Source organism: Gorilla gorilla, chromosome 19, assembly GCF_029281585.2.
Source record: "Gorilla gorilla gorilla isolate KB3781 chromosome 19, NHGRI_mGorGor1-v2.1_pri, whole genome shotgun sequence".
In the NCBI taxonomy this organism is placed as follows: domain Eukaryota; kingdom Metazoa; phylum Chordata; class Mammalia; order Primates; family Hominidae; genus Gorilla; species Gorilla gorilla.
The window spans coordinates 111,817,985-111,845,088 of record NC_073243.2 but is presented as its reverse complement, the minus strand read 5'-3'; the positions used below and the strand labels follow the sequence as shown (position 1 = coordinate 111,845,088).

Sequence of the window (27,104 nt, the reverse complement as noted above, 5' to 3'; positions counted from 1 at the left end):
ATGCTGGGCCGTCCTTCCTTCCTGTGCCCTCCGTCCACCATCTCCAGACACCACCCAGTGCCTGATGCCGTCTGCAGCTCCCTCTGGTCTGACAACCAGTCACTCCTGCTCCCTGGGGACACGTGGGCCCTCGAGGCTCTAGAACGGGAGGGAGGTGGCTGGCAGGGCCCAAGATAATGCCAAGATAGCTCCTGGAGACCTTGCATCTGCGCATAACGTCTCCGTAGATCACCAGAAGGCCCAGCCACTCCCAGTCCAGGGTCCAGCCCCTCTGTAGGGGCCACTGCTCAAGCCAGCATGGCTACAGAGATACCATGGGAGTGTGGAGGGGCCACTGCACCTCAAAGAAGAAGGAACCCGCAGCCCTGGGCCCCGTCGGAGCCACCACAGGCGCAGGGCACAGGCTCCTCGGCCCAGAGCTGTTGGGCAGGAGCTGCATGGTGGCCGGGACGCAACAGGCAGCGACATCTTCAACCTTCTACCAGAAGAGCCTCAGGTCCACCGCATTGACTGAGGCAACCCCGGCCCTGTGGGTGGAAAGGGCAGAGGGTGTCTGAGGCCTTAAGGAAATGAAGAGAAGAGAACTCGCCCCATGGCACACACTGTGGGGGAACCAGGCGGTGTGGGACCCTCCCGAGACGCACTATGCAGAGCCTGGGCTCAGCCACACAGCTGCAGAAGCCAAACCACGAGAAGCTCCACAGACGGAACCAGCTTCCAGCACCACTGGGACACGCCACGAGGCTCCCCCAGCTAGGTGCACACACGGCATGCGACTGGCGTGGATCCCTGGCGGGAATGGAAGGGGGGGTGGCAGGAGACGGGGACGGGACCCTCCAGGGACACAGGAAACACACACCAAGCACGGAGAGGCCAGGCGGGCCGGTGTGGATGGGGCCAGTGTGGACAGGGCTGGTGTGGGAGGGACCGGTGTGGACGGGTCAGTGTGGACACAGGGCCGGTGTGGACTTGGGGTCAGTGTGGAAGGGGCCAGTGTGGATGGGGCAGGCGTGGATGGGGCTGGTGTGGACATGGGGCTAGTATGGATGGGGCTGGTGTGGATGGGGCCGTGTGGATGGGGCCAGTGTGGATGGGGCTGGTGGGTGTGGACGGGGCTGGTGTGGACAGGGTCAGTATGGACACAGGGCCAGTGTGGACATGGGGTCAGTGTGGAAGGGGCCGGTGTGGATGGGGCAGGCGTGGATGGGGCTGGTGGGTGTGGACGGGGCTGGTGTGGATGGGGCCGTGTGGATGGGGCCAGTGTGGATGGGGCTGGTGGGTGTGGACGGGGCTGGTGTGGATGGGGCCGGTGTGGACACGGAGTCAGTGTGGACATGGGGTCGGTGTGGATGGGGCCGGTGTGGACATGGGGTCGGTGTGGACGAGGCTGGTGTGGACACGGGCTGGTGTGGCCAGGGCTGGGGGCCGGTGTGGACAGGGCCAGGCCCTGAGTCTGCCTGCCATAGCCCGTGTGGCTTCCACACAAGGGGACAAACCTGGGGACACGCAGGCCCTCAGGTAACTGATTGCCGAGGCTGGAGAGTCACAGCTAATTAAGCACACAATGGCTTGGTGGCCTGATGGTTACGACAGGGGACAGACGCTTTTAGTTCTAATTACAAACCCTGTGCCTGGAGGAGGAAGGGCCGGCGCTGGCAAACCGGACATTTCTGGATGGGCGCCGGAAAGGGCTTCTCTCTGGGCCCCGGGGGGCTCAGGAAGGCCACGGCCCGATGCATGTCACACCCCTCGGAGCACAGAGGGACGGGGCTTGGTCAGGCCCAGGGCCTCCGCCACCTCCAAGGACCTTTCAAGGTGGCAGAGATTCAGCCGAGTCCACAAAAATGCAACAGCGCAGTCAATCCTGTGGTTTTACTTTAACAGGAACACGTCCCGGAGGATTAAACTCTGCCTCCCAGACACAGCCCGGCTGAGCGGTGGGGCGGTGAGGCCAGGAAGGAGGGCGGAAGCACAGGTACCCACCCTCCCGGGGGACGAGGGGCCGGGGCATTCCACAGGCAGGCGCAGACACATGCAGGAACACGTGCACGCACACAGAGACTCGCAGAGACACGGAGACGTGCAGAGACACACAGAGGAGACACACACAGGGTCCACCCCGTTCTCCTAGCACAGCTGTGGGTCTGAGTTCTCTGCCACCCGCCCCTGCAGGTCCAGCAGAGCTTGCCGGCACACTCTGACCTCAGTATCACTTTACCCGCCTGTGGGGCACCGGCGAGGAATCACGGTAAATGTGTCGGCCGTCAAGCCCAGGGTGGAGGTAAAGGTGCTCACGGAGGTCCGCCGTGCAGCCTGGCAGACGTGCCTGCGTGACCCCACGCGTCCCTGCCTGCGGGTGCAGTTCCCCGTGAGTACTCAGGTTGGCGTGGGACAGGGGAGCCGGCTCCCGGGGGCCACGCAGGGAGCCCCTCTCCGAGTGAGGCCAGGCCCCCGGGCCGGGAAGCTGCTTCCTGCCAGATGAAGTTCACACAGCTCCAAGAACAACAGCCCGTTCAGGACTGGACTCCCTGCGCTCAAGTCACGAGGCGTTTTAGACATGGTACATTTACAACACTCAAGCAAACCTAGTCGGTTTTAAAATTGAAACATGAATGTTGCCAACGGTTCCCTAGAGAATCAGGAGATCCTTCAACTCCAAACCACCCTGAGCAACAGCGCTGGGGCAAAATGAACGCAGCCTCTGAGCCAGCCACGGCCTCTGTCCAGGACGCTGGGAAGACCCTACGCCCCTTCCTCTCTGGCACCCAGCCGCTCCGGCCCCCCCGCCCCCAGAGACGGCCCGGGCCCCCTTATTAGCAGCGTGAGAACAGATGGACACAGGCAGGTCCCAAGCTGCCCACAGCAGAGGAAAGCCCTGGATGCAGATCCCAGCTGCCACCACCTCAGGGCTTTGCTCAAAGCAGCAACAAGCTTCAGCTACCGCAGACCCAGCGGCGCCTACCGGGGCCACAGCGGAACACAGGCCCCGGCAAGACACCGGTCGCAACGTCCTGGGGCAACGGAAGTCACAAGACACGTGAAGTGGGAATGTGGCCCAGCTCAAATCAGAGGAGAACTCAAGATGGTCAGACCCTGGAATCAGCAGACAAGGGCCTAAAACAGCAGCTCAAGGATAGAAAAGAAACGTTCTCATAACCACTTAAAAAGGACAAGCCGCAGCGGTGGAGTGGAACAGGGCTTGGCACATTTTTTCTTAAAGGCAGATTGTCAGTATTTTAGGTTCTGCGAGCTGCCAACAGGAAGATCGCTTCATAACCACTCACTACCAGTGAGGCCGAAAGCCGCCGTAACGACACAGACGGGCGCCGAAAGCCGCCGTAACGACACAGACAGGCGCTGTGTTCCAGTGAAACCTTACCACTCACTACCACTGAGGCCGAAAGCCGCTGTAACGACACAGATGGGCGTTCCAGTAAAACTTTATTTACAACAACCAGTGGCCGGCCCACGGGCTGTAGTTTGCTGATGCCTAAAATAGAACTTATCAAAGAGAACCAAGCAGAAACCCTAGAATCTCTGACATAAAAACTCAATGGATAGACTTACGAGCAGACAGAAATGACAGTAAAGAGAGTGAACTGGAAGACAGATCAGAAGAAATCATCCCATCGGAAGAACAATGAGAAAAAATGGTTTCTAAAGTAACCAGAGCCTCAGTGGTCTGTGGGGTAAAATCGATAGCTTGTAGCCGCAGCACTTTGGGAGGCCAAGGCAGGAGGATCACTTGAACCCAGGAGTTCAAGACCAGCCTGGGCAACACAGCAAAACCCCTTCTCGACAAAATAAATTAAAACATTAGCTGAGCCTGGTGGTTTGTGCTCATAGTCCCAGCTACTCAGGGGGCTGAGGCCAGAGGGTCCATTGAGCCTGGGCAGGTTGAGGCTGCATGCCAGTCTGGGTGACGGCGAGCGAGGCCCCCATCCTCGCCCAGAAAAAGGCCTGATATATGTGTAGCTGGAGCTCTGGAAAGAAGGGAGAATGGGGCGGGGAAACCTTGAAGAACGAATGGTAAAAAATGTCCCCAGTTTGGTGAAAGACACACATTTATAGATTTGAGAAATTTTGCAAGCCCCAAGCAATGCAAGTACAGGGAAAATCCTATCTGTGGGCACGGCACAGTTAGACTGCTGAAAATCAAAAACAAATGGAGAATCTTTCCATCTGTATAATGTGTGTGAGTTACCAATAAAGAACTTTCTTCTTGTTCCATGAAATGGGCAAGGAAGGCGTGTCCACTGGAAATCTCATCCATGGCTGTGGTTTCTCCTGAATCGGCGAATCGTCTGTGCGAGGCTGGGGCCTCTGGACAGAAGACTGGGCCCCCAGAGCTCTTGGGGGGCTCCCATCTTCACCCGGTGCCTGGATTCTCAGGGTCCCACCCACCCCCACCTTCCTCACACTTCACCCTCTCTTCTCTCTTGCCCTTATAAAATCATTCACTTCAAAGTAGAAATTATGAAACCGTCTTCATCAATCACGGAAGTGTAGCACTCCCCATGTTTTTGCCTTTGGTTTATCAACAACTAAACAACGGAAGCGAACAAGCTTCTGCAGAAGCTTCCAGCAAGGAGACAGCGTCCTATATGAGGCGCCTGGGGAGGGAAGGTGCCGGAAGGCATCGCTGTGGGGCTGCCACCAGCTCCGGACCCCCGGGAACCCAAGGGGCACACGTCTCCCCGTGTTCTTGCAGCCCCTGCGTCCTGTGATGCACCTAGGAGGTGTGACCTGCCCTCCTTGCTTCAGGCTCCCCTCTGTAAAGTGAGGAAATAGCCCCCCGGGGCTGCAGCCAGGGCCCAGGGCGGTGGACATGCAGGGTCCAGGACTGGCTGAACCTTGAGCCGCTGCAGGGGCCGTGGGATTTAGCCCTCAGGAGAGAACTCCACAGCCTCCTCCGGTGTGTCCGGCAGCGGCAGCCAGGGAGGGTGCCGGGACCTTCAGACCACACAGCAAGCGGCCAGATCTCAGGCTCCCCGGGCTCACGGCCCCGCTGCCTCCTCCTGTCACCCCCGGGTGAGCCCAGAGGGCTCGGGGTGGGGACAGCAGACAAACCCTCAGCTGCTGGGCAGTGCCTCCCTTGGGGGCCATGGGCACCGGGACCTGCACCCCTCAGTGCTGTGAGGCCACTGTCTCTAAATGTGGGGGCTGAAGGAGAAGGGGTGTTCGTGCCCAGCTCCTGGCCGGCCACCGACACGGCCCCTTCATGGGGGCCGGGCCAGAGGCTCAGAAGGGGAGGGCCGGGGTGCGGATGGTTGAGTGGCATACAGCGGGGGCTCACACCTCGGCTAGCAAAGTGGCTCCCAGACCCGGACGCCTGTGCCTGGAAGAGCAGCAGACGCCCGCAGGGCACAGTGGCCACATGGGCGCCACACAGAGCCCAGTGCTGAGAAGCAGGGGCCAGCAGCAGCCACCCCTCCCCTGCTTTCCCTGCGCAAATGGGAAAAGCCTCAGAACAGCGTGGACGCAGTGACCCCTTTAACAGAAAGAGGGGATGGAGGCCCAGGTGGCTGGAGACCTGGACAAATGAGAAACAGCATCCTCCTCCATTTTTAGCTTCAGAGGCTCTTAAGGGAGGGAGGCTGCTGTGGGAGGAGCATCTGGACGTGTGCTGGGGGGTGACCGTCGAGGGGGGTGGGGGTGAGTGACTGTGGGGGGGTGGGGAGTGACCACGGGGTGGAGAGTGACTGTGGGGGGGTGGGGAGTGACCACGGAGGGGAGAGTGACTGTGGGGGGGTGGGGAGTGACCACGGGGGGAGAGTGACTGTGGGGGGGTGGGGAGTGACCACGGGGGGAGAGTGACTGTGGGGGGGTGGGGAGTGACCACGGGGGGAGAGTGACTGTGGGGGTGGGGTGGGGAGTGACCACGGGGGGAGAGTGACTGTGGGGGGTGGGGTGGGGAGTGACCACGGAGGGGAGAGTGACTGTGGGGGGGTGGGGAGTGACCACGGAGGGGGGAGAGTGACTGTGGGGGGGTGGGGAGTGACCACGGAGGGGGGAGAGTGACTGTGGGGGTGGGGTGGGGAGTGACCACGGGGGGAGAATGACTGTGGGGGGGTGGGGAGTGACCACGGAGGGGGGAGAGTGACTGTGGGGGGGTGGGGTGGGGAGTGACCACGGGGGGAGAGTGACTGTGGGGGGGTGGGGAGTGACCACGGGGGGAGAGTGACTGTGGGGGGGTGGGGAGTGACCACGGGGGGAGAGTGACTGTGGGGGGGTGGGGAGTGACCACGGGGGGAGAGTGACTGTGGGGGGGTGGGGAGTGACCACGGGGGGAGAGTGACTGTGGGGGGGTGGGGTGGGGAGTGACCACGGGGGGAGAATGACTGTGGGGGGGTGGGGAGTGACCACGGGGTGGAGAGTGACTGCGGGGGGGTGGGGAGTGACCACGGGGGGAGAGTGACTGTGGGGGGGTGGGGAGTGACCACGGAGGGGGGAGAGTGACTGTGGGGGGGTGGGGTGGGGAGTGACCACGGGGGGAGAATGACTGTGGGGGGGTGGGGAGTGACCACGGGGTGGAGAGTGACTGTGGGGGGGTGGGGAGTGACCACGGGGGGAGAGTGACTGTGGGGGGGTGGGGAGTGACCACGGGGGGAGAGTGACTGTGGGGGGGTGGGGAGTGACCACGGGGGGAGAGTGACTGTGGGGGGGTGGGGAGTGACCACGGAGGGGGGAGAGTGACTGTGGGGGGGTGGGGTGGGGAGTGACCACGGAGGGGAGAGTGACTGTGGGGGGGTGGGGAGTGACCACGGAGGGGGGTGAGTGACTGTGGGGGGGTGGGGAGTGACCACGGGGGGAGAGTGACTGGGGGGGTGGGGAGTGACCACGGGGGGAGAGTGACTGGGGGGGTGGGGTGGGGAGTGACCACGGAGGGGAGAGTGACTGCGGGGGGGGGTGGGTGGGGAGTGACCATGTGGGGAGAGAGTGACCATTGTGGGGGTGGGGAGAGTGGCCATGTTGGGAGGGGAGTGACTACCACGGAGATGAAATTAATGTGAACCACTGAGGCAAAGGCATAAGGCCCCCTCACTTTGGGGTGGGGTTGGGGTTGGGGTGCAGGTGGAGCCTCTGAAAGGCTTTGAGGAGTTTGCAAATGCCCTGCAGGGGAGCAACTTCGGGTCTCGCTGACCTTTATCCCTCAGGAGAGGATCTCCAGTGAGGCTGTGCTCTCCAGGAATTCTTTGGTGCAGGTAGACGGTGAGGGCAGCTTCCCAAGCCTGTTAACTGCACCTGTGCCTGCTCACGTGGCCACGGCCGCCACCATCAAGGAGCTCTGGATCCTGCCCGCGAAGCCAGGACTTTGTCACGAGCTTTGCCCGGACGCAGCAGCCGGAAGCGGTTGGGAGGATTCATTCTTGATGCCACCCAGAGAGGACAAAGGTGGAACGACACACGAAAGGGGCCCGAGACGGGGGCTGGAGACGCGCGGAACCCGGGCTGTGGAGAGGGTGCTGGGGTGCGCGGCAGGGCCAGGGCAGCCCACACAGGGCGCATTCTCACGCGAGGTGTGCCCCGTGTCTCCATCATTTGCCCCAAACGCAGGAGGGCCCGGGGTCCTCCCGAGGGGCCCCATGCTGCTCCCTGTCCTGTGGGGCCACCCCGCCAAGCGGGGCACCACTCCAGAGCCGGGACAGCAGCAAACCAGAGCCAGACCCCACAGGTTCCCCACCTTCAGGGCGCTGCTCCCAGGGACCTGTCTGGCCACTTCCCAGCAGGCTGTTTTAACCTGTGCAGAGCTGGTTTCCTATGATAATCTCGACTTTTCTGGGCAGTTGTAAAGATTGAAAATCAGACTCCTTCAGAGAGAGTGGGTTGACTTTGTTCTCAAACCCAAGGAAAACGAAGGATAAGACATGTTATTTATTATCCTTGTTTTAAAGTTATTGGGGGCCGGGCGCGGCGGCTCACGCCTGTAATCCCAGCACTTTGGGAGGCCAAGGTGGGTGGATCACAAGGTCAGGAGATCGAGACCAGCCTGGCCAATATGGAGAAACAAAAAAAAAATACAAAATACAAAAATTAGCCAGGAGTGGTGGCAGACACCTGTAGTCCCAGCTACTCGGGAGGCTGAGGCAGGAGAATTGCTTGAACCCAGGAAGCGGAGATTGTGGTGAGCCGAGATCGAGACTGGGCCACTGCACTCCAGCCTGGGAGACAGAGCGATACTGTCTCAAAAAATATATAAATAAATAGATAAATAAATAAATAAATAAATAAATAACGTTATTGGGTCAGGTAAGAAGGCGGGATCCGGCTGCTGCTGCTTTTTTTTTTTTTTTTCCCTTAAATAGTGTCTAGCTCTGTTGCCCAGGCAAGCACCACCAGGCCTGGCTAATTTTTCTATTTTTTGTAGAGATTTTTTTCACCATGTTGCCCAGGCTAGTCTAAAACTCTTGGGCTCATGTGATCCTCCAGCCTTGGCTTCCCAAAGTGCTGGGATTATAGGTGTGAGCCACTGCCCCCATTCTGGGGGGATCCAAAGACACTGGCACCCCATCCTCAACCCCCAACACCCCAATCCCTGCCCCACAGACGCCCGAATCCCCACCCCACAGACGCCTGAATCTCCCCGCTACACCCAAATGCCCACCCACACCCATGTGGCTCCAGTTCCCATTCGGCTTCTTGGCGCCCGCCCCTCACACCAGTGGAGCCAGGGGAAGGGGTGACGGGTGCTCAGGTGCGGAGCCCAGCTATGGAATCACAAGCAGCCCAGAGCGCGCCCGGGATGGAGATGCCGCAGGGAGACGCAGCCCACAGTCTGCCCGGGATGGAGATGCCGCAGGGAGACGCAGGCCTCAGCATCACCATCGCCCCCACGCCGTAAAGGACAAGGACATTAGAGAGGAAGACCTCCCGGGAGTCACACATGAGAACTAAAGTTTAAAACTCAACAGAGGATTGAAAGAGGAGGTTAAGAATTTCTCTCAGGCCAGAGGTGGTGGCTCACACCTGTGATCCCAGCACTTTGGGAGGCCAACGCAGGAGAATCGCTTGAGCCCAGGAGTTCCAGACCAGCCTGGGCATCACAGTGAGACCCCGTCTCTACAAAATACAAAAACCAGCCAGGCATGGTGGTGCTTTGCCTGTGGTCCCAGCTACTTGGGAGGCTGAGGCAGTAGGATCACTTGAGCCTGGGAGGTGGAGGCTGCTGTGAGCTGAGATCGCACCACTGCATTCCAGCCTGGGTGATAGAGCCAGATCCTGTCTCAAAAAAAAAAAAAAATCTCAGAAGATAGAGAAAAAAAGACACATAAAGAAAATATAGGGCCAGGCACAGTGGACACACCTGTGATCCCACCACTTTGGGAGGCTAATGGTGGGGCGGATCACTTGAGGCCAGGAGTTAAAGACCAGCCTGGGCAGCATGGTGAAACTCTGTCTCTACTAAAGTAAATTACAAAAATTAGCTGGGTACCATGGCGCATGCCTGTAATCCCAGCTACTCAGGAGGCTGAGGCATAAGAATCGCTTGAAGCCAAGAGGTGGAGGCTGCAGTGAGCTGAGATCATGCCACTGCACTGCAGCCTGGGCGAGAGAGATGGAAGGAAGGAAGGAGGGAGGGAGGGAAGGAGGGAGGGAAGGAAAGAAGGAAGGAAGGGACGGAGGGAGGGAAGAAGGAAGGGTTTGAGGGCAGAGTAGGCTGGTCCCATGTGGGCCGAACGTGGAACCCTGGAACTCAGGCGTGGGCAGAAGATGGAGAACCGCGGACAGGCACCACCACAGCCATTCCCAAAACCAAGCTTGCGGTTCCAGACTCAGTGAACTGCCAGGGACCTGGCACAGCAGGTGAAGTTAGCTGTACCCCAAAGCATGTCAGGGAGTGAGAGGAGAATGGGGTGCGGGGAGGGGAAGGAGGCCTCCTGCAAAGAACCAGGAATGAGGAAGGCCTCCGTGTCTCGCATGGATGCCAGAAGAAGCTGGCGCAGGGCCTGATGATTTGGAAGGGAAACCAGTTCCCGCGGTGCAAATCAAGCAAGGCAAAGGCATCTCAGAGGGGCCCTGCGGGCAGCCGGCGTTGTCCCTCCTGCAGTCAGCGCTCCACTGCCCCGCACTCAGCTGGCTTCCCAGGGCCTGAGCAGGGATGGGGGAGGCTTCGGGAGAAGAGGGGCTCCAATGATGTGGAGGAGAATGTGTCGGGGAGACAGGTGCTGGGCTGGACTGGGGAGCCACTGGAGGCCTGGGAGCATTGGAAGCAGGAGGATCCGTGGGTGCTTGGGCCCCTGGTGGAGCACGGCAGCTTGTTGGGAGCTGGGAGCAGAGCCACTTACTGTGAGCTCAGAGAAGGCTGCCAAGAGCAGCGACAGAGACCATCGTTCCCTCCAGGCAAAGCCAGATGCTGTGTGGGAAAGGAAACGTGGCCGTACGCTGCCACGGAGCTCTAAGGTGTTTGTGTGGGACGGAAGCGCTGGTGGAAAGGCCAGAACCCTCGGGACACACCCTCGAGAGCTGCCGGCAGCACGCTTGGTCCCGGCCTGCAGACAGGGGCCAGCACAGTCAGGCTCTCTCTGAGCCCAGGGGTGGAGACCTCACTGGGCTTTACTGTGGTGACCACTGGGGAGCGGGGCCCAGAGGACAAGGTGGGCAGCGGCTGCTGTTTTCTCGAGTGAACCCTAGAACTACTTGATTTTTCATCTGACAAAGCTAACAGAGGAAAAGATGAGGCCCATGGTTGCATGAGCTCTCTGCCTGGCAGGCAAACATGCCCAGTGCATTTTCAGGCATTTGCTGAGGGCCCGCTACCCACAGGCTGGAACAGACTCAGCCCGGAAAGGCCCAGGCAGGCGGCCGTGGATGCCATCTCCTGTGAGTCGATGGGGTCAGCTGCCTGGGGAATCCTGCGGGGGGAAGGCGAGGGAAATGGAGGTGGAGGAGCTGTGGGAAAGGCCAGGGCTGCTGGGTGCAGGGGTGGGCGGGAAGATGCACCAGCAGCACACGCAGCTTTCTCTGGGCACTGCTGTGCTCCGAGACCTCCCATGGCTCCCACTGTCTCATAGCTGTGCCTGGACACCTGCTGCCCCACCAGGTCTTCCTGTGTCTCCCCTGGCCACAGCCCTTCTTCCTGTCTTTGCAGGTTCCACCCTGCATTCTTGTAACCTCCCATCACGACTCCCTCCAGCCTCATAATAAGGGCTCAGATACCTGCCCATCCACATGTGAGATCCCAAAATATCGAACACACACCAGCAAAACTGTGAGTCGCAAAGAGAGCACTTTGGTCCCATTGGCCTTGCTGGGCAGGGGCAAGAGTGTCTCACTGTTCTCGGATGGCAAGGCCGGCATTTAAGTGGACAAAAGACCTAAATGTAAAAGACAGAACTATAAAATTTCTAGAAGATAGCATGGAAGAAAAGCTACATAACCTTGGGTTTGGTGATGAATTTTTAGATCAACACCAAAAGCATGAGTTATAAAAGAAAAAATTGATAAGTTGGACTTTATTAAAATTAAAACCTTTTTCTCTGCAAAAGAAGACATTTGCAAAACACATATCTCCTAAAGAGTTTATCATTCAAACATACAAAGGACTCTAAAAACTCAATAGGAAAAATAAACAACCCAGTGAGAAATGAGCCAAACATCTGGGCAGACCCCACACCAAAGACAGGCAGATGGCAAGTAAGCCCCTGAAATATGCACGACAGCCCATGTCATGGCAGAGCTGCAAATTAAAACACACGGAGACACCACCACGTACCCGTTAGCGTGGCCGAAACCCAGGACACGGATAGCACCGAAGGCTGGCGAGGATGTGGCCACAGGAGTGTGCACCCAGCACTGCTGGAGGCACAGGGTGGTGCGGCCACTTGGAAGACAGCGTGGCAGTTTCCTACAAACCTAAGCAGGCCATGACCAGACAACTCAACGGTCAGGCCCGCAGGAGTTGAAATCCTCCATCCACACAAAAGCCTGCACATGGAGGTTTATAGCAGCTTTATTCATAATCACCAAAATCACCTGGAAGCAGCTGAGATGTCCTTCAGTAGATGGATAGATCCAGACAGTGGAATATCATTCAGTGCTAAAAAGAAATGAGCTGTCAAGCCATGAATAGACACGGAGGAAACACAGATGCAATGAATAAGTGAAAGAAGCCGCTTTGAGAAGGCTGCATGCTATAGGTTTCTAACTACATGACATTCTGGAAAAGGCACAACTATGGAGACAGTAGAAAGATCAGTGGTTGCCACGGGTTAGGGGGAGAGAGGGATGAACAGGCAGAGCACAGAGGATTTTTAGGGCAGTGAAGCTCCTCTGGATGAGACTGTAATGCTGGATCCATGTCGTTGTACCCATGTCCAAACTCATAGAAGTGTAACACCAAGAACGAGCCCTAATGTAAACTGTGGACCTTAATTAATAATAATGTACCAAGAACCAGCCCTAAGGTAAACCGCGGACCTCAATTAATAATAATGTATCAAGAATGAGCCCTAATGTAAACTGTGGACCTTAATTAATAATAATGTACCAAGAACCAGCCCTAAGGTAAACCGTGGACCTTAATTAATAATAATGTATCAAGAATGAGCCCTAATGTAAACTGTGGACCTTAATTAATAATAATGTATCAAGAGTGGCTAAACTATAACAAATGTATCACACCAATGCCACCTGTTAATAGGGGGGAGTGGGGGATGGAACGGCTGGGGTGTGGCTGGAGGGAACTTTACACTATCAGCTCAATATTCTGTAAATCTACAACTTTACTAAGAAATTTAAGTCTATTCATTTTCTAAGAAAGGGCGTCCCCGAAGCTGTGGGGGGGGGGGGGCACTCCTTTTGGGGTGAGCTGGAGAAGGCCAGGCTGAGGGGACCAGGACAGCATTCCAGGCAGAGAATGTGCACGGTGGGCAGGCTGAGTCCTGGCGGAGCCCAGGCTGTGGCACCCCTGGAGGAAGGGCCGGGCGTGCAGAGGCCCAGCAGCCAGTCTCATCCTGACCCACCTATCAATTCTGACTCCACAGTGCTGACACTACTGTCTGGCGTCACCAAGATCAGAGCAAATACCAGTCCCACTTTTCACTGGAAGATAAGAGGGGGAAAGGCAGTTACAGAGGTTTCCACTGCAGCAAAACCCAAGACAGCAGAAACTGGGGCTGGAGAATTGCCTCCTGGAGCGATACTGAGACTTAGGAACCTGGGCACCAGGAGGGTGAGGGAGGGGGGCGTGCACCTACTGTGAGCTGTGTGATGTGGGCTGGGACCACTGAGATGCCAGCTGCTGCAGACTCCAGCAGACCACAAAGCCAGGGGTGCTTTTGGAACATGATAGTGGCACTGGTTACAGCTGGGATGTGGCATCCCCTTTGGGGTTTTGGATTGGCAACATTTACCACGGGCAGTATCTAGGAGCTTCATTTTGTTGATGCTTTTTGGGAAGGAGAAAGGCCGGGAGGAAGGCTGGCAAATGGCACAGCCGCTGTGCCGGGACGCAGGTGCTAGATGGGCCTTCACACATGGGAGCCCCCATCCCCTGCTCTAACAGAGCTCAAGTGCCCCCTAAAAGCACGTGGCCCCTCTGAGGATGCAGAGTTGGGCGGGAGGAGAGCGCCAGGTGCACGAGTGATACCCAGGGTCTGTGCCACTGAGGAGTGCAGGGCAGAGAACGCATCAGCCCCATGGACAGTTGGGTGGGTCCTGGCCACGGGGTCCCTGAGACACAGTGGATGCTGAGATGGCCACGTCTGAGTTCACAGCACACACATGCCGCCTCCATGGGACACACGTGCTCCTCAGGGGCCCAGGGACAGCTCTGGTAGGCAGATAGCAGCCCCGGGCCACCCTCGCCTTCTCCCCCTGTGATGGTACACACTAAGAATGAGGAACTAGTTCCTGACAGCTCCGTCTCAGGAAGCTTTAACTTCCCACGGCCAGCCCTTGTGTTGCGGATTCAGGTCGAACGCAGCTCTCCCATTTGTCAGCACCTCTGGCGACAGGGCTGCGCCCCAGGGCTCCTCTCCCTCTGAAGGCAGGTGGGCCACGCACAGCCACTGGAGCTTCTCCTGGGAGCAGCACTCAGCCAACCTGAGCCAGTTCTGCCTGAAGAGATTCCCCTGCTGTGTGCGGGGTGTGGACAGTGGGCAAAATCCAGAGAAGCAGAGACGATGGTGCCTGGCGAGGCCCCCGCCCCGGCTCGGGAGGGCACCCTGCTTTCTGGGAAGAGATTACTTCCCTAATCACACTTGGCTCTAACTAATCCTAAAATGAACCTTCAGATCTTGAGAAAACCAGGATTAAAGACAGAAACCTGGAAGTGGCGCTCACATGGGCGAGCCCTCGGGGAGGCGTGCTCAGGCAGTCCCGGTTCCGAGACGCTTCACACACTCCCTCTTCCTCCCTGACCTGAGGTGTCCCGGGCTCTGTGCCGCCAGGGCTGTCCCTCCAGGGGCTCTGTCCCTCAGGGGGCTCTGAGGCCCAGCCTCCGGCCTGTGCCCTCCCTCCTCACCTCTGCAGAGTCACCCAAGACCAGTGGCCGCTGGCTCCCCCTTCCGGGGGCCCACCCTGCCCCCCGAGGCCCGTCGGGTCTTGCCTGTCGGGGGCTTTGCTCACTGTGGCCCCTCAGGCAGTCCTGCCCAGTGGCTCCCACATCCAGTAGGTGGGGAAGGAGTGGTACGGCCCGCTGAGGGCCCCATGAGGGCCGGGTTCTAAAGGGAATCTGCCTTCACCGTCCAGTCAGCCCGGTGTCCTCTGCACCAAATATCTGGAGCTGAATCTGAGGACAGAGCCCGCAGTAGCTGCTGTTCTTCCACACCTTGTGTCACCCCCAAAGCTCTTAAAAACAGGCATTTTCAACTTTCCCATTCAGGCTTAAAGAAACCCTTTCCCAACAAAGAACTCAAACCCTTGGACTTTGGCATGACAGCTCAGCAGGCGGTGAGCCTGCAGGTTCCCTGATCCACCAGAAAGGAGGAAGCTGCCAGTGCGCCCCTGGCTCCCGCTCCTTCCCTCTGCCCTAGCCCTGCACAGTCCAGAAGGGGACCCTGGCTCTGTCCCTCCCCAGGGCTGGCTCCCAGAGCCAGATAGGGGGTCCCGGCTGGGATGGTCCAGCACAAAGCCCTCGGGGATGCACTCAAAGGCCGCCCTCCAGGGACCAGGAGCTTGGCACAGGTCACCTGGTCTTTCCCTAAGGCAGAGCCTTCCATGGGGAGACATGGGAAGATTTCTCGGCCCCCCACCCCTAGTCCATGGGGAGATTTCTCGGTCTCCCACCCCAGAGTCCATGCCATCAGCCTGGAGTCTCTGTCACAGCCCTAACCACCCCCAGCACAGCAGCACAAACGGCCAGACCCATTCCCAGGATGTGCCGCTCCCCATTTGTGGAATTCCCACAGCCCCTCCTGCTCTGCCCGCCCCTCCCTCTTTCCTTTCAGGCCCCTGTGGACGGTGCACACACGGGAACCCCTTGGGCACCCTGGCTGCTCTCCTGACTCCACCTGGACACGGCCCCAGGCTCCATCTCAATTCTTCCTTGACTGACGACACGACACTTTGGAAATGGACTTGACACACAGCCAGCCCCAAGGGAAGGCTGGCAATCAGACAGAACAGGGAGCCCAGAGCTCAGGCTGGTAAGGGCACTCGCCAACGTGAGGGAGCGACCCAGAGCTGAACATGGTCATCACATGGCCAGAGTGCAAGGACCACCTGCTGCTCCTGCTTATCCTCCGCAGGCTCTCCTGCTCCTCAGACACACACACACACCCCGCTGCTCCTGAAACGCCCACACATTACCGCCTGCCACTCACAAACCCATGCACAACCCCTGCCACTCACACACCCACATGCTCCCCCTGACCCTCACACACACACACACCCCGCTGCTCCTGAAACACCCATACATTACCGCCTGCCCTCACACACACACACTCCCCCTGCCCCTCACACACACACACACTCCCCCTGCCCCTCACACACACACACTCCCCCTGCCCCTCACACACACACACACTCCCCCTGCCCCTCACACACACACTCCCCCTGCCCCTCACACACACACACACACTCCCCCTGCCCCTCACACACACACACTCCCCCTGCCCCTCACACACACACACACACTCCCCCTGCCCCTCACACACACACTCCCCCTGCCCCTCACACACACACACACACACTCCCCCTGCCCCTCACACACACACACTCCCCCTGCCCCTCACACACACACACACTCCCCCTGCCCCTCACACACACACACACACTCCCCCTGCCCCTCACACACACACACACACACTCTCCCCCTAACCCTCATCCACACTTTTTGCCTTGGGCACTTCACTCTGGCTATCCCTTCCCTGGACATGCTTCCCCCTAACCCACAGGGCTGGCTGCCCCCTCTGCCCCAGGGATGGCTTCCTGACTGTCTTTGGTCCTTGGTGTCCTCCCAGGAGTGCTGCCCCATGGGATATCTGGGTCTCATTTGAAGTGGGATCCCCACTGCCTACAGGGCGTGATGGGCACTGAATGTTTATTGAATGAATATTAAACTGGAGAGAGCTCCTCCATCGCCCAGAGCTCTGGGTGCTGCAAAGTCCAGCATTTTGGGCTACCTCGATAAGACAGATGAGGCCATTCAAGCTCCTAAAAGCAGTTGGTATGCTAAGGGTATTGGCTGCCTGTGACCCGAGTTCTATTCTGTGTCCCAGGAGGGTGCCAGGTTGGGCAGTCCCAGCACCAAGTCAGGGCCTGCCCAGGGTGTGTCTGCATCTTCCGAGGTCTGGCAACATCAGGATGGGGCTGGGTTTGTCTGTCTTATTCCAGAAGGCATATAGCTAAGGCATAGCTAAGATTTCAGCTGACAGTGGAGCATGTTTTAGCCCAGGTGAGCGTGGTTTCTCTCCGGGCACATGACCCACTCCTGGGGGAGCTCTGTGTGGGGCAGACGGTGCTCACCATGCGGAGCCCAGATCTGCCAAAGTGTTCTGAGCCGATGCTGCAATTGCTTGTCAATGATCCCACTTTGCAGGTTAAGTCTGCCACTCCTTGGCAGGCGGCGCCTCTAAAGCCATTGTCATCCAGAAGTAGGTGTGCTGCTCCCTGGAGGCTCCGCAGTAATTTAAGGAAATAATTCAGCTGAGGAGCTGAGACAGCCTCTTCCTGGGCCCAGTGTCCAGATGGTTTTGGATGAAGCTTACACATGGGAAGCCAATGTTTATCCCTCCACTCCTTCACTCTCCCATGCGTGCATTCATCCATCCATTTGTCCATCCACTCATTCGTTCATTCCTCCTTCACCCACCTGTGGGTGCATCCATCCATCCACTCATCCATCCATCCATCCATCCACATATCTACCCATCCTCCCGCCCATCCCTCCATTTACTCATCCATTCACCCATCCACTCACTCATCCATCCATCAATCCACTCATCCATCCACCAACCATTCACGCATCAGCCATCCATCCATCTGTCCATTCACTCACTCACTCATTCATCCATCCATCCATTCACTCATCCACCTACCCACTCATCCATATATCTATTCATTCACTCATCCATCCATCAATTCACTCACCCACCCATCCACCAATCCACTCATCCATCCATCCATTCACTTATCCATATATCCATTCATTCATCCATCCATCCATCAATCCACCCATCCATCTATTCACTCATCCATTCATCCAAGCCATCCATCCATCCACTCATCCATCCATCAGTCCACTCATCCATCCAGCTATCCATTCACTCATCCATCCATCAATCCACTCATCCATCCATTCACCCATCCATCCATTCACCCATCCACCTATCCATCCATCCACTCACTCATCCATCTATCAATCCACTCATCCATCTATCCATTCACTCATTCATATATCCATTCATTCATCCATCTATCCATCCATCAATCCACCCATCCATCTATTCACTCATCCATTCATCCAAGCCATCCATCCATTCACTCATCCATCCATCAATCCACTCATCCATCCATTCACCCATCCATCCATTCACCCATCCATCCATCCATCCATCCATCCATCCATCCATTCACTCATCCATCCGTCCATCCACTTATCCATCCATCCATTCACTCATCCATCCGTCCATCCACTTACCCATCCATCCACCCACCCATCCACCCATCCATCCACTCGTCCATTCACCAAAACCATCCATCCGTCCAAACCATCCATCCATCCATCCATCCATCCATCCATCCATCCATCCATTCACTCATCCATCCGTCCATCCACTTATCCATCCATCCACCCACCCATCCACCCATCCATCCACTCGTCCATTCACCAAAACCATCCATCCATCCAAACCATCCGTCCATCCACTTATCCACCCACCCACCCATCCACCCATCCATCCATCCATTCACTCATCCATCCGTCCATCCACTTATCCATCCATCCACCCATCATCCATCCATCCATTCGCTCATCCACCCTTCCATCCATTTACTCATCCATTCATCCATTCATCAATCCACGCATCCATCCATCTATCTATTCACTCATCCATCCATCCACATGTCCATTCACGTGCTCAGATCTGCAGGACTCTGCTGGGGACAGGCACTGGGGACACAGGAGGAATAAGACAGACAATCTCTACCCTTGTGGCATCAACCTGGTTGAGCCAAAAGACCTTGGAGGAGGAGGTGTCCTCAGGAGCTCAGAGGAGGAAGGCTCTGAGCTCAGGAAAGGTGGAGCAGGAGAGATGCTGAGTGTGAAGGGATGAAGCTGGGGTGAGTGCATGATTTGGGGGAGGGTGGAGTCTGGCATCCCAGGACCTGGTACCCTGAGACCTGGCACCCTGAGACCTGATACCCTGAGATCTAGCACCCTGAGATATGGCACTTTGCGACCAGGCACCCTGAGGCCTGGCACTTGGAGATCTGGCATCCTGAGACCTGGCACCCTGAGACCTGGTACCCCAACACCTGGTACCCAGAAACCTGGCACGCCAACACCTGGCACCCTGACACCTGGTATCCTGAGACTCTTGTCTCAAGGGTGGGTGAGGAAAGCCTTGGTGGCTTCATCGTGCACTGAGACTCCTGGGTGTGGGACTCAGCCCAGACGCTGGGCAGATGATGTGCAGGATGGGAACCCCAACTCTAAACATGCCCCAGTGCAGCCCCTGGCTCCTGGAGAAGCCAGCAGTGGGGGTGGCCACGCTGGGAGAGCTCAGCCATTTCTGCAGTAGACATGAGGCTGGTTAGGTGCTGGAGCTTGGGCCGAGACAGGCATCTTAACAAGCCTGTGTGGTCACAGGGAGCGCCACACACGCCCAGAGGCGGGAGCTCCTGGGGTGGCAGGGAGTGGGTTGGGGGGGCTGGCGGCCAAGAGTGACTCACCATCCCTGTCTCTCTCTGAGCCTCTGGCGGAGCTGCCAGGTACCCACAGGGAGCCCTGGTGGTTCCTTCCCTGCCCCCGATGCTATCAGCACTTCCCAACCTTTGCCCCTTTCCTCAGGATTCTCCCGGGCGACACCTTAGCTCCAAATGCCATGGATTGTTTTACAGCCTACAGCTGATTCTCCGTGGGCAGCTCCTGGAAAATGAGACTTCACCCCTTCAGGGCCAGACCCTCCCCCTGTGGAGACTCCTGGGAGAGTCTTTGCTTCCAGGCCTCCCGTGATGGCTCCTGACTCCAAACCCACTGAGCACACCTCTCCTGCCAGGACTGGGGTCCACAGGGCCCACTCACTGGTCCTCTCCTGGGAGGACTGGGTCCCCTGGGGACTTTGCTGACCACCCTGGCCTTCTAGGCCATCCTTGTCCCCAGACCCTCCTTTCCTATGCTTCTTCAAGGAGAATCTAAGGGCAGTTCAGCCGGAGTGGGTAGCAGATATGGTGAGGGGGTAGGTGCCGTGCGCATTGAGGGATTCCTGCCTCCAGGACCAGAGCACATGCAATAAAACCATCCACCCCAGGAGGTGAAGATGACCCACAGCCGCCCTCACAGCCTGGGCACCGAGTGCCCGGTGGAAGGCTGCACCTGGGAGAAATCCACAGCTTAGGCAGGTGGTCTAGGCAGTGTCACACCCCCAGTGGCGGAGGCTCCCTGGGACACGCTGGGTAAGACAGCGGGGGTCCAGGAGTCAAGTGTCGGGTGAGGACGACCTCCTGCGCCCACCAGACAGCAAGGAAGCACCCAGTGCCTTGGATATGGGGCCGGGAGCAGGGAACCTGGCGCTCAGGGATCTGGGTCTTGACCCTGTCCAGTTAAGGAGGAGGTGCTGGAACCCCAAGGCTGAAGCTCCTGCAGAAAAGCATTCCCACACTCCCACAGTGGGGTAACGCCGCTCAGAGGGGGGTGGGGGGGGCTGCGCCGCTCAGAGCAGGGGGCTGTACTCCTGACCCTGCGCCCCGCGTCCTCCTGACCCTCCTACGGCTGCGCGAGGCACTGCAGACTCCAGATACCCGTCTCGCTCCTGCCTGCCCTTCCAGCCAGGGTTCACCAAGATGTGGGGTGGCCTGGGCCTCCCCCCTCACATCCCTCAGCAACACAAGCTCCACTTCGAGAGCCTGCCCCCCCCCACCCCCACCCAGCCCCACTGTCCCGGTTTCCCCGTGGGCAGTCACTGCCGCTGCTCAGGTCCTAACCCTCCAGGCGCCACCTCCCTGAGCCAGCGCTGCCCAGCTCTGGAGTTTGGGCCCCATGGGATGTTGGCTTCCACACCTCCTGTGTGTCCACGACCCAAGGGGCCCCCACGGCCAGACACCTGGGGACAAATAGACCCAGCTGGGCCTAGAATCCACTCCCGGCCCCAGCCCCTCCCCGGGTTCCAACATCTCAAAATTGTAACTCCCCCTGTTCCCTTTTGGTCGGGCCCTGTCGCTCATGTGGGGCTCAGAGCTGCGGGGCGAGGTCAGCACAGCAGAGTCCCCCGAAGGGTCGAGAACAGGATGGGACCAGGAGGTCTGGCCCCTGCTGTGTCACTGATGACCCTGTGACATCCCCGCTCCTGCTCCAAGGAGGCCCTGCTGTCCACCGCCCTGATGCCCAAGGGAAGCTCCCCACTATCCTCCCGGAATCTCCCCGGTGCCATTCTCTGCCCCATGGCCAGGCAGTCGTCTGAGAACCCAGATCTGACCACATCCACTCCTCACCACGACGCTAGGTGGGGACCAAAGTCCTCCGAGGCCTGTAGCTGAGTTGCTCGGGCCTCCCTCTGCCTCCCCTGCCTCCCCAGGGACCCTCCCTGGGCCTCCTCCTCTGGCTTCTGACACCCCCGCCTCCCTCTCCTTCCAGGGGCCCATTGCTTGCAGTCCTGACACCTGCCACTGCCTGGATCCCACCCCAGGGCCCCCACCCAGTGCTGCCAGGCCTGGCAGTCTCTGCAAGGCACAGCCTCAGCCCCCAGAGGAAGCCCAGGAAGGAAGGAAAGCCTGGCCCAGGGTCCCCAACACGGACGGTGCAGGGTGAGGCGGGGATTCTGGTGGGTACCTAAGGCCTAGAGTGGCCCTGGTGTGGGTGGCTGCAGGCTGGGGGCCCCCAAAGGGCACAGGAGGAAGCCCCCTCACCCTGCCTGAGACAGACACTAGGCCCTGCCGCCTCCACTGCTAAAGACTTCCTCGTCCTCTCAGTCTGGGAGGTCTGTGCTGTGGACTGGCTCCGTGGCCTCAGCCCCTGCCTCCCCTTCTGCATTTTAAAAAGATGCTGTAAAAGGCAGGGGAACCCCAGTGCACACAAATAGGGGGCTTGTGGGGAGCCCTTGCCGGAGCCAGACACGCGGCCTGAGGCTGGTGGGCCAACAGCAGCACCTGTTCCTTGCCCAGGCTCCTGGGCCACCTGCTGAGGCCCCAGCCCCAGTGTTTGCTTGAGGCAGCTCTGGCCCTCTGGCCATCCTCTGTCCCAAGCTGCCTGGAGTAGAAATCTCCTGGGATCAACATTGCCGTGGGTTTCAGGGTCCCCGGACTCTTATTTCCCCAACCAGGTTACAAATGGCTTGAAGAAGGCTGGGGCTGTGAGTTAGAAACACTCAGGATGTGTCAGAAATTCAACAAATGTTTGGAAAAGCAACAGGAACGGCAGCTCTTTTCTGCTGGAAGAGACATTTCTGTTCGTGTAACTTGAGACTGAAAGAGTGTGGCCAACCCCTGACCATTTTAAACAACAAAATGTGCCAAGCAGCTTAGTAGGTTCAGACCCCAGTCCGGGGGCTGTGGGCATGTGGAGGAGGCTGGGTGAAACTGGAGAAGTTCCCGCTGTGGTGCAGGCTTGGGCCCCGGCGTCTGTGAAGGCCTGGACCTGAGGGTCCTCTGGGAACACAGGTCGTGCACCTGAGGCTGGCTGCACAAGGAGGACGGTCTGGGCCAGAATCTGAGAAGTCCAGAGTTCACAGGGAAGGGGTTGGGGGAGGAAGCACACAGGGAGGGCTGGGGGCTGTGTTCAAGAGGTGTGGCTGGCAGAGAGGGGATGGAGGGTGGGACACCCTGGGGGCCAATCAGGGCAGACCCAGAGCAGACCTCAGCTGTCACTGCTGGGGCTGCAGAGTGCACAGTGGGTTGAGGGGACGACAGGGAGCGTAGAGGGCAGGTCTGGAGAGGGATGCCGCGATGAGCTCCCACAGCTGCACAGGGTAAGTCTCTCGCCTTCCCAGGTGGGGCCAACAATCCCGAGACAAAGACAGCCGCTGGGTGCTATCAGGGTGGGCCTTTGTAAAGGACCGCCCTGCCCCGGGGAGTTGCTGCTAGAGCCGGCAGCCTCCCCGCCCTCAAGGACGTCTTCCCAGAACCAGTCCAAGTGTTTGGGAGACCTGAAGGCTTTTCCCTGTGAATAACAAACTCTGAGGCCAGGCAAAGCCCTGGTCAGTGTGCCTTATCTGCGGGCTCCCAGGCGGGGCTGGCTGGTGCCTGGCGGCTGTCATTGGACCTTCAGATGCCAGATTCTGACTCTGTACACTGGGCTAAACTGGGAGAGGCCCCAGCTTGTACAGAAATTACGTATTCACGGCCGGGCGCGGTGGCTCACGCCTGTCATCCCAGCACTTTGGGAGGCCGAGGCGGGTGGATCACCTGAGGTCTGGAGTTCAAGACCAGCGTGACCAACATGGAGAAACCCTGTCTGTACTAAAAATACAAATTAGCTGGGCATGGTGGCTCATGCCTGTAATCCCAGCTACTCGGGAGGCTGAAGCAGGATGTGGAGGTTGCAGTGAGCGGAGATCGCGTCATTGCACTCCAGCCTGGGCAACAAGAGCAAAACTCTATCTCAAAAAAAAAAAGAAAAGAAAAGAAAAGAAAAAAGAAAAAAAAGAAATTACCTTTTTAGTTTACACCAGGGGGGCACTCCCGTCAGAGGAAAGCAGGGTGAGCTTTAGGACTGGGCGGCCGCAGAGCCCAGGTTGAGTCTGGACCTCCCTGATGCCCCAGGGGCCCTTCTCAAGGAAATCAACTGTAGGAGGCAGCCAGCCTCAGAGACTCCCCCGCGGCCAGCATCGCAAGCCCCCAGTGGAAAGCCCAGGGAGGACAGCCTGAGCCTGGAGAGCAGGCAGCCCGGCGGGGAGCTGAAAGACACCAGGGCGAGGAGGAGGCTGCGGAGAAGGGAGGAGGCGGGAGGGCTCAGAAGAGCCCTTATGAGACAGAAAGCAAACACACAAGGGGCCTGAAGGGGAGGGGAGACCCTGGCATAAATAGGGCAGGCGGCAGGCGTCACTGAAGGAAAAGGCGCCTTCTCCAATCAAGCCTGCTGGGCGTACCAGGTTCCACCAAGGCCAAGGTCCTCTCAGCTGTTCTCCCCGGAGCCTGTCCCTCCCCTGTCCTGCGTGGGCGCCCCTCCTCGGCCCCAGCATCGAAACCTCCTCTCGCCCCAGTCCAAAGCTGCTCTGGAAACCTGCCGCGGCGCCTGATCTTGCTTCTCCTGGCCCCACTCGGGCCCCCTAATCCCCCCTCCACACGAGTGACCACCTCCCTGCCACCCCTGGAGAGACCCTCCCCTGTGGACCAACACATGAAACTTTGATCCCCACGAGCTCCTCAGGAAGCTGACCTTCCTGTCACCTTGCCAGGAGCTACCTGCCGTGCCCACATTACTGGTTCATTGGCGCCAGTTAAGAAGAAGAGAAATCTGACCGACCGGGATTTTCTAAAAAAAAAAAAAGGAGGCCCGCCAATGGGAACGCTGCGCCTGTAGGGAGGATTCTGCTGGGTTTCATGCGGGTAGCACCGCTTTTCTTTTCTGCCCTTGTAACGCACGAAAAAACGCCATCACTCCAAGGACGTTTCTCTAAAAAGCCTGAGAACCCCGAAGGAAACCCGGCCCCGGGGACTCCCTGGGCGCGAGCAGCCTGCAGTCTGCGGGGCTCGGAGCGGAGGCGGGGCGGAGACCCCACAGGGACCCGGGAGCCGGGAGCCGGGAGCCGGGAGCCGGGAGCTCCGAGGCTGTGCCCCGCCGGGGAGGGGAGACCTCGGGACCCGCAGGGGCGGCTTAGCGCGGCCAGAGTCTCGCTCCGCTGGACCCGAGAGCCGAACTCTCCCGGGTGGCCGCCGCGCGGCTCCGACCTGATGCGCGCGGCCACAACGAAGCCCCCAGACCCAGCAGAGGCGGCCGCATCCCCCGCGGGCAGATCCGGAGACCCCGGGGCCACTTACCGATCTTGGCCAAGCTGGCCACGAGGATCCAGAGCGCGATGACGTAGGGATCCTGCACGTGGGCCCACTCGAAGGTGACCACCTGGAAGCCCCCGCTCTCGCCGTGCGCGCCGCCGGGCTCCACCTCGACGCCCCCGGCCCGCGCCAGCCCGCCCAGCGCCAGCGCCAGCAGCAGCCCCCGGTCGGGGCCCCGGGCCCCGAGTCCCCACATTGCCGCCTGCTCAGCGCAGGGCTGGGACGCGCATGTCGCGGGGGGTCCCGGCTGGGCTGGGCCGACGCGCGGGGCTGGGACCCGGCGAGGACCCGGCGCGCTCCGGTGCCGGTACCGGCTACAGTCCGATCCCCGCCCGCCGGGGTGGCCTTTAATCCCGCGGCCCCCTCCCGCCCCGGGGCGGAGCCTGCCCGCCCCCGCCGCGCACTCGCGAGCGCAGACACCGCCGCAGCTGCCGGCACGCCCGCCCCGCCCGCGCACGCCCACCCCGCGCTCCCTGGTGCCCACCCTCCCCCGGAGCCCGCGGCCTGGAGGTCCGGGAGGTCGCGGCAAGAGCGAGCCCGGGACTGCGCGGCCGCCTTCCTGGGGCGGGGAGCCGGGGGGCGGGGGGAGCACAGCGCAGGGCGGCGGGACAGGCGGTTCCGCGCAGCTCCTGGGATGCCCGGGCAGCTGTGGGTGCGCTCGCCCCAACCCTCCTTCATAAACGCAGGGCCTGGGGCTGCGCACTCCCCACAGGGCGGCCCAAGGGTGCACAGGGGCCCCAGGTGTGTCTTCACACAGCCCCTCGCTGTTGTCTTCAGCAGAAACCTGCATTCCACAGCCGGACCGGCCACTTACCAGAACTCGGGGGCGCCCAGGCCTTGCGTGGTGCGCTGGTAAGTCTCTCTGCCCCTCCCATCGCCAGCCAGCATCCCCCGCCCCAGGCTCTGAGGTGGGAGCCCAGGGGCCCCCGTGGTCTCCCCGCCCCATCCCCTGCCTTTAGACCTCCGCCCAAAACAATTCGATACCCCCAGGGCTTCACACTGATGCGGGGCCTCTGCCCACAGCCCACTCCGGCAGCACTGGTTCCCTTAAGCATCTCAGGCTCCACTGTGCAAACCACACCCCTGTTTTCCTCCAAGCCCACCCTGCAGCCTTCCAGCCCCAGACCTGGGACGCAGGTGGACTTCTCCTTTCGCTCACCAGGTTTCCAAGCTCTTAGCATATCTGCTCTACTTTCAAAATGTGCACAAAACCAGCGGCTTCTGGGAGCCTGCAGCCACCTGCAAAGGCTCCTGCTCGGTCCTTTACCTGCCCCTTCAGTCCCTCCTATTGGGACCCTCCCTCTCAGAGGAAAGGCTCAACGTCTCCCGGGAGCTCAGACCCCAGCCACTGCCTGACCCCCACCCCCATGCACTCCACGGCCCACACCAGCAATCAGCGCCTCTCGGGGCCTTTGCACGCCCTGCTCCCTCTGTTTGGACGGCTCTTGTGTGCTCCCTTCCTCGGCTCCCCAGGGGCTTGGCTCCAATGCCACCTTCTTGTCCCACCCACTACCCACTCAGCTCACAACTGTGGCAGCTAAGCTCCCACCTGCCCTGCTTACTCGGTTGGCTCCGGGAATCAGCTCACCTCCCAGCCCTGGGGGCTGCTGGCTTTGACCTTGAGCTGTCTGCCCTCACCCTGGGAATGTCTGCTCCACGAGCAAGGGGCTCATGCATACATCCCAGGAGCTTGGAAGAGAGCTGGGCACACAATAGCACTCGCAAGATAGTGGCTGAGCGGATGGAAGATAGGTGGATGGAAGGAAGATAGGTGGACAAAGGGCAGGTGGGCGGTGGGGTGGGTGGGGGTGGAGGATGGATGTGTCTTCTGACGTCTGAGTGGGGGCTGCGGGGGCCTGAGGAGGACAGTGCTGAGTTCAATGACTTCACCCTGCAAGGGCCCCAGTTTCATGCTAATGGAAGTGGCCCATGTAGCACAGGGAAGGTGCATTCAGATGGTGCTCGCCTGGTGACTCAGCTGCTGAGTGGCATGGAGGGAGGGCAGCCCTGGCCTGGGCCACACTGCAGGGTCTGGACAGGGCACCGGGGGAGTGGAAGTGTGTGACTGGCCACTAGTATGGTCTTGCGAGGTGGGAGCATCGGAGTCGCTCTTGGCCTGTGTCCCTGCCCCACCTGTCTCTGTCCCCCACTCCACTCCCAGCCTCTTGTCCCAGAGAAAAAGCCAGAAGGACAAGAACAGGATTCCCTCCAGTCCGGAGCTTCCCTGCTCTTTTCTTATGGTTCCTGGGTGGAGCCGTTAGGAACGACGTCCTCTCTGAAGATGTTGCCCTTGCATTCCACAGCAAGGCCAAATTTCCACCAGACCAGTGTGTGCCATGATGCCCACTGGACCTCCGGCCACCCCACCCCCCAACCAGCCTGTCCTAACAGCTGACAACCTTTCTCCACAAAGCTGTTCAAAGGGCAGAAGAGCAGTGTCACTGCCTGGAAGGACAAATCCAGAACAGACACCAGTGCCAGGCGCTGGCCATCAGGTAGTGTGCTGCCCACAT

The 27,104-nt window shown here is 59.3% G+C and overlaps 1 protein-coding gene across 2 annotated transcripts in view; it reads right to left on the bottom strand.

The window, feature by feature from the left end:
- Positions 1-24,917, bottom strand: part of SLC9A3 (solute carrier family 9 member A3) — a 53,890-nt gene extending 28,973 nt beyond the window's left edge. For both annotated transcript variants that reach the window (XM_055367780.2, XM_031003175.3), the window contains exon 1: positions 24,577-24,917. In XM_055367780.2, the coding sequence (XP_055223755.1) occupies positions 24,577-24,787 (211 nt within the window). In that variant the 5' untranslated portion in view covers positions 24,788-24,917. The remainder of the gene's footprint in view (positions 1-24,576) is intronic.
- Between the last annotated feature and the right edge of the window lie 2,187 nt (positions 24,918-27,104).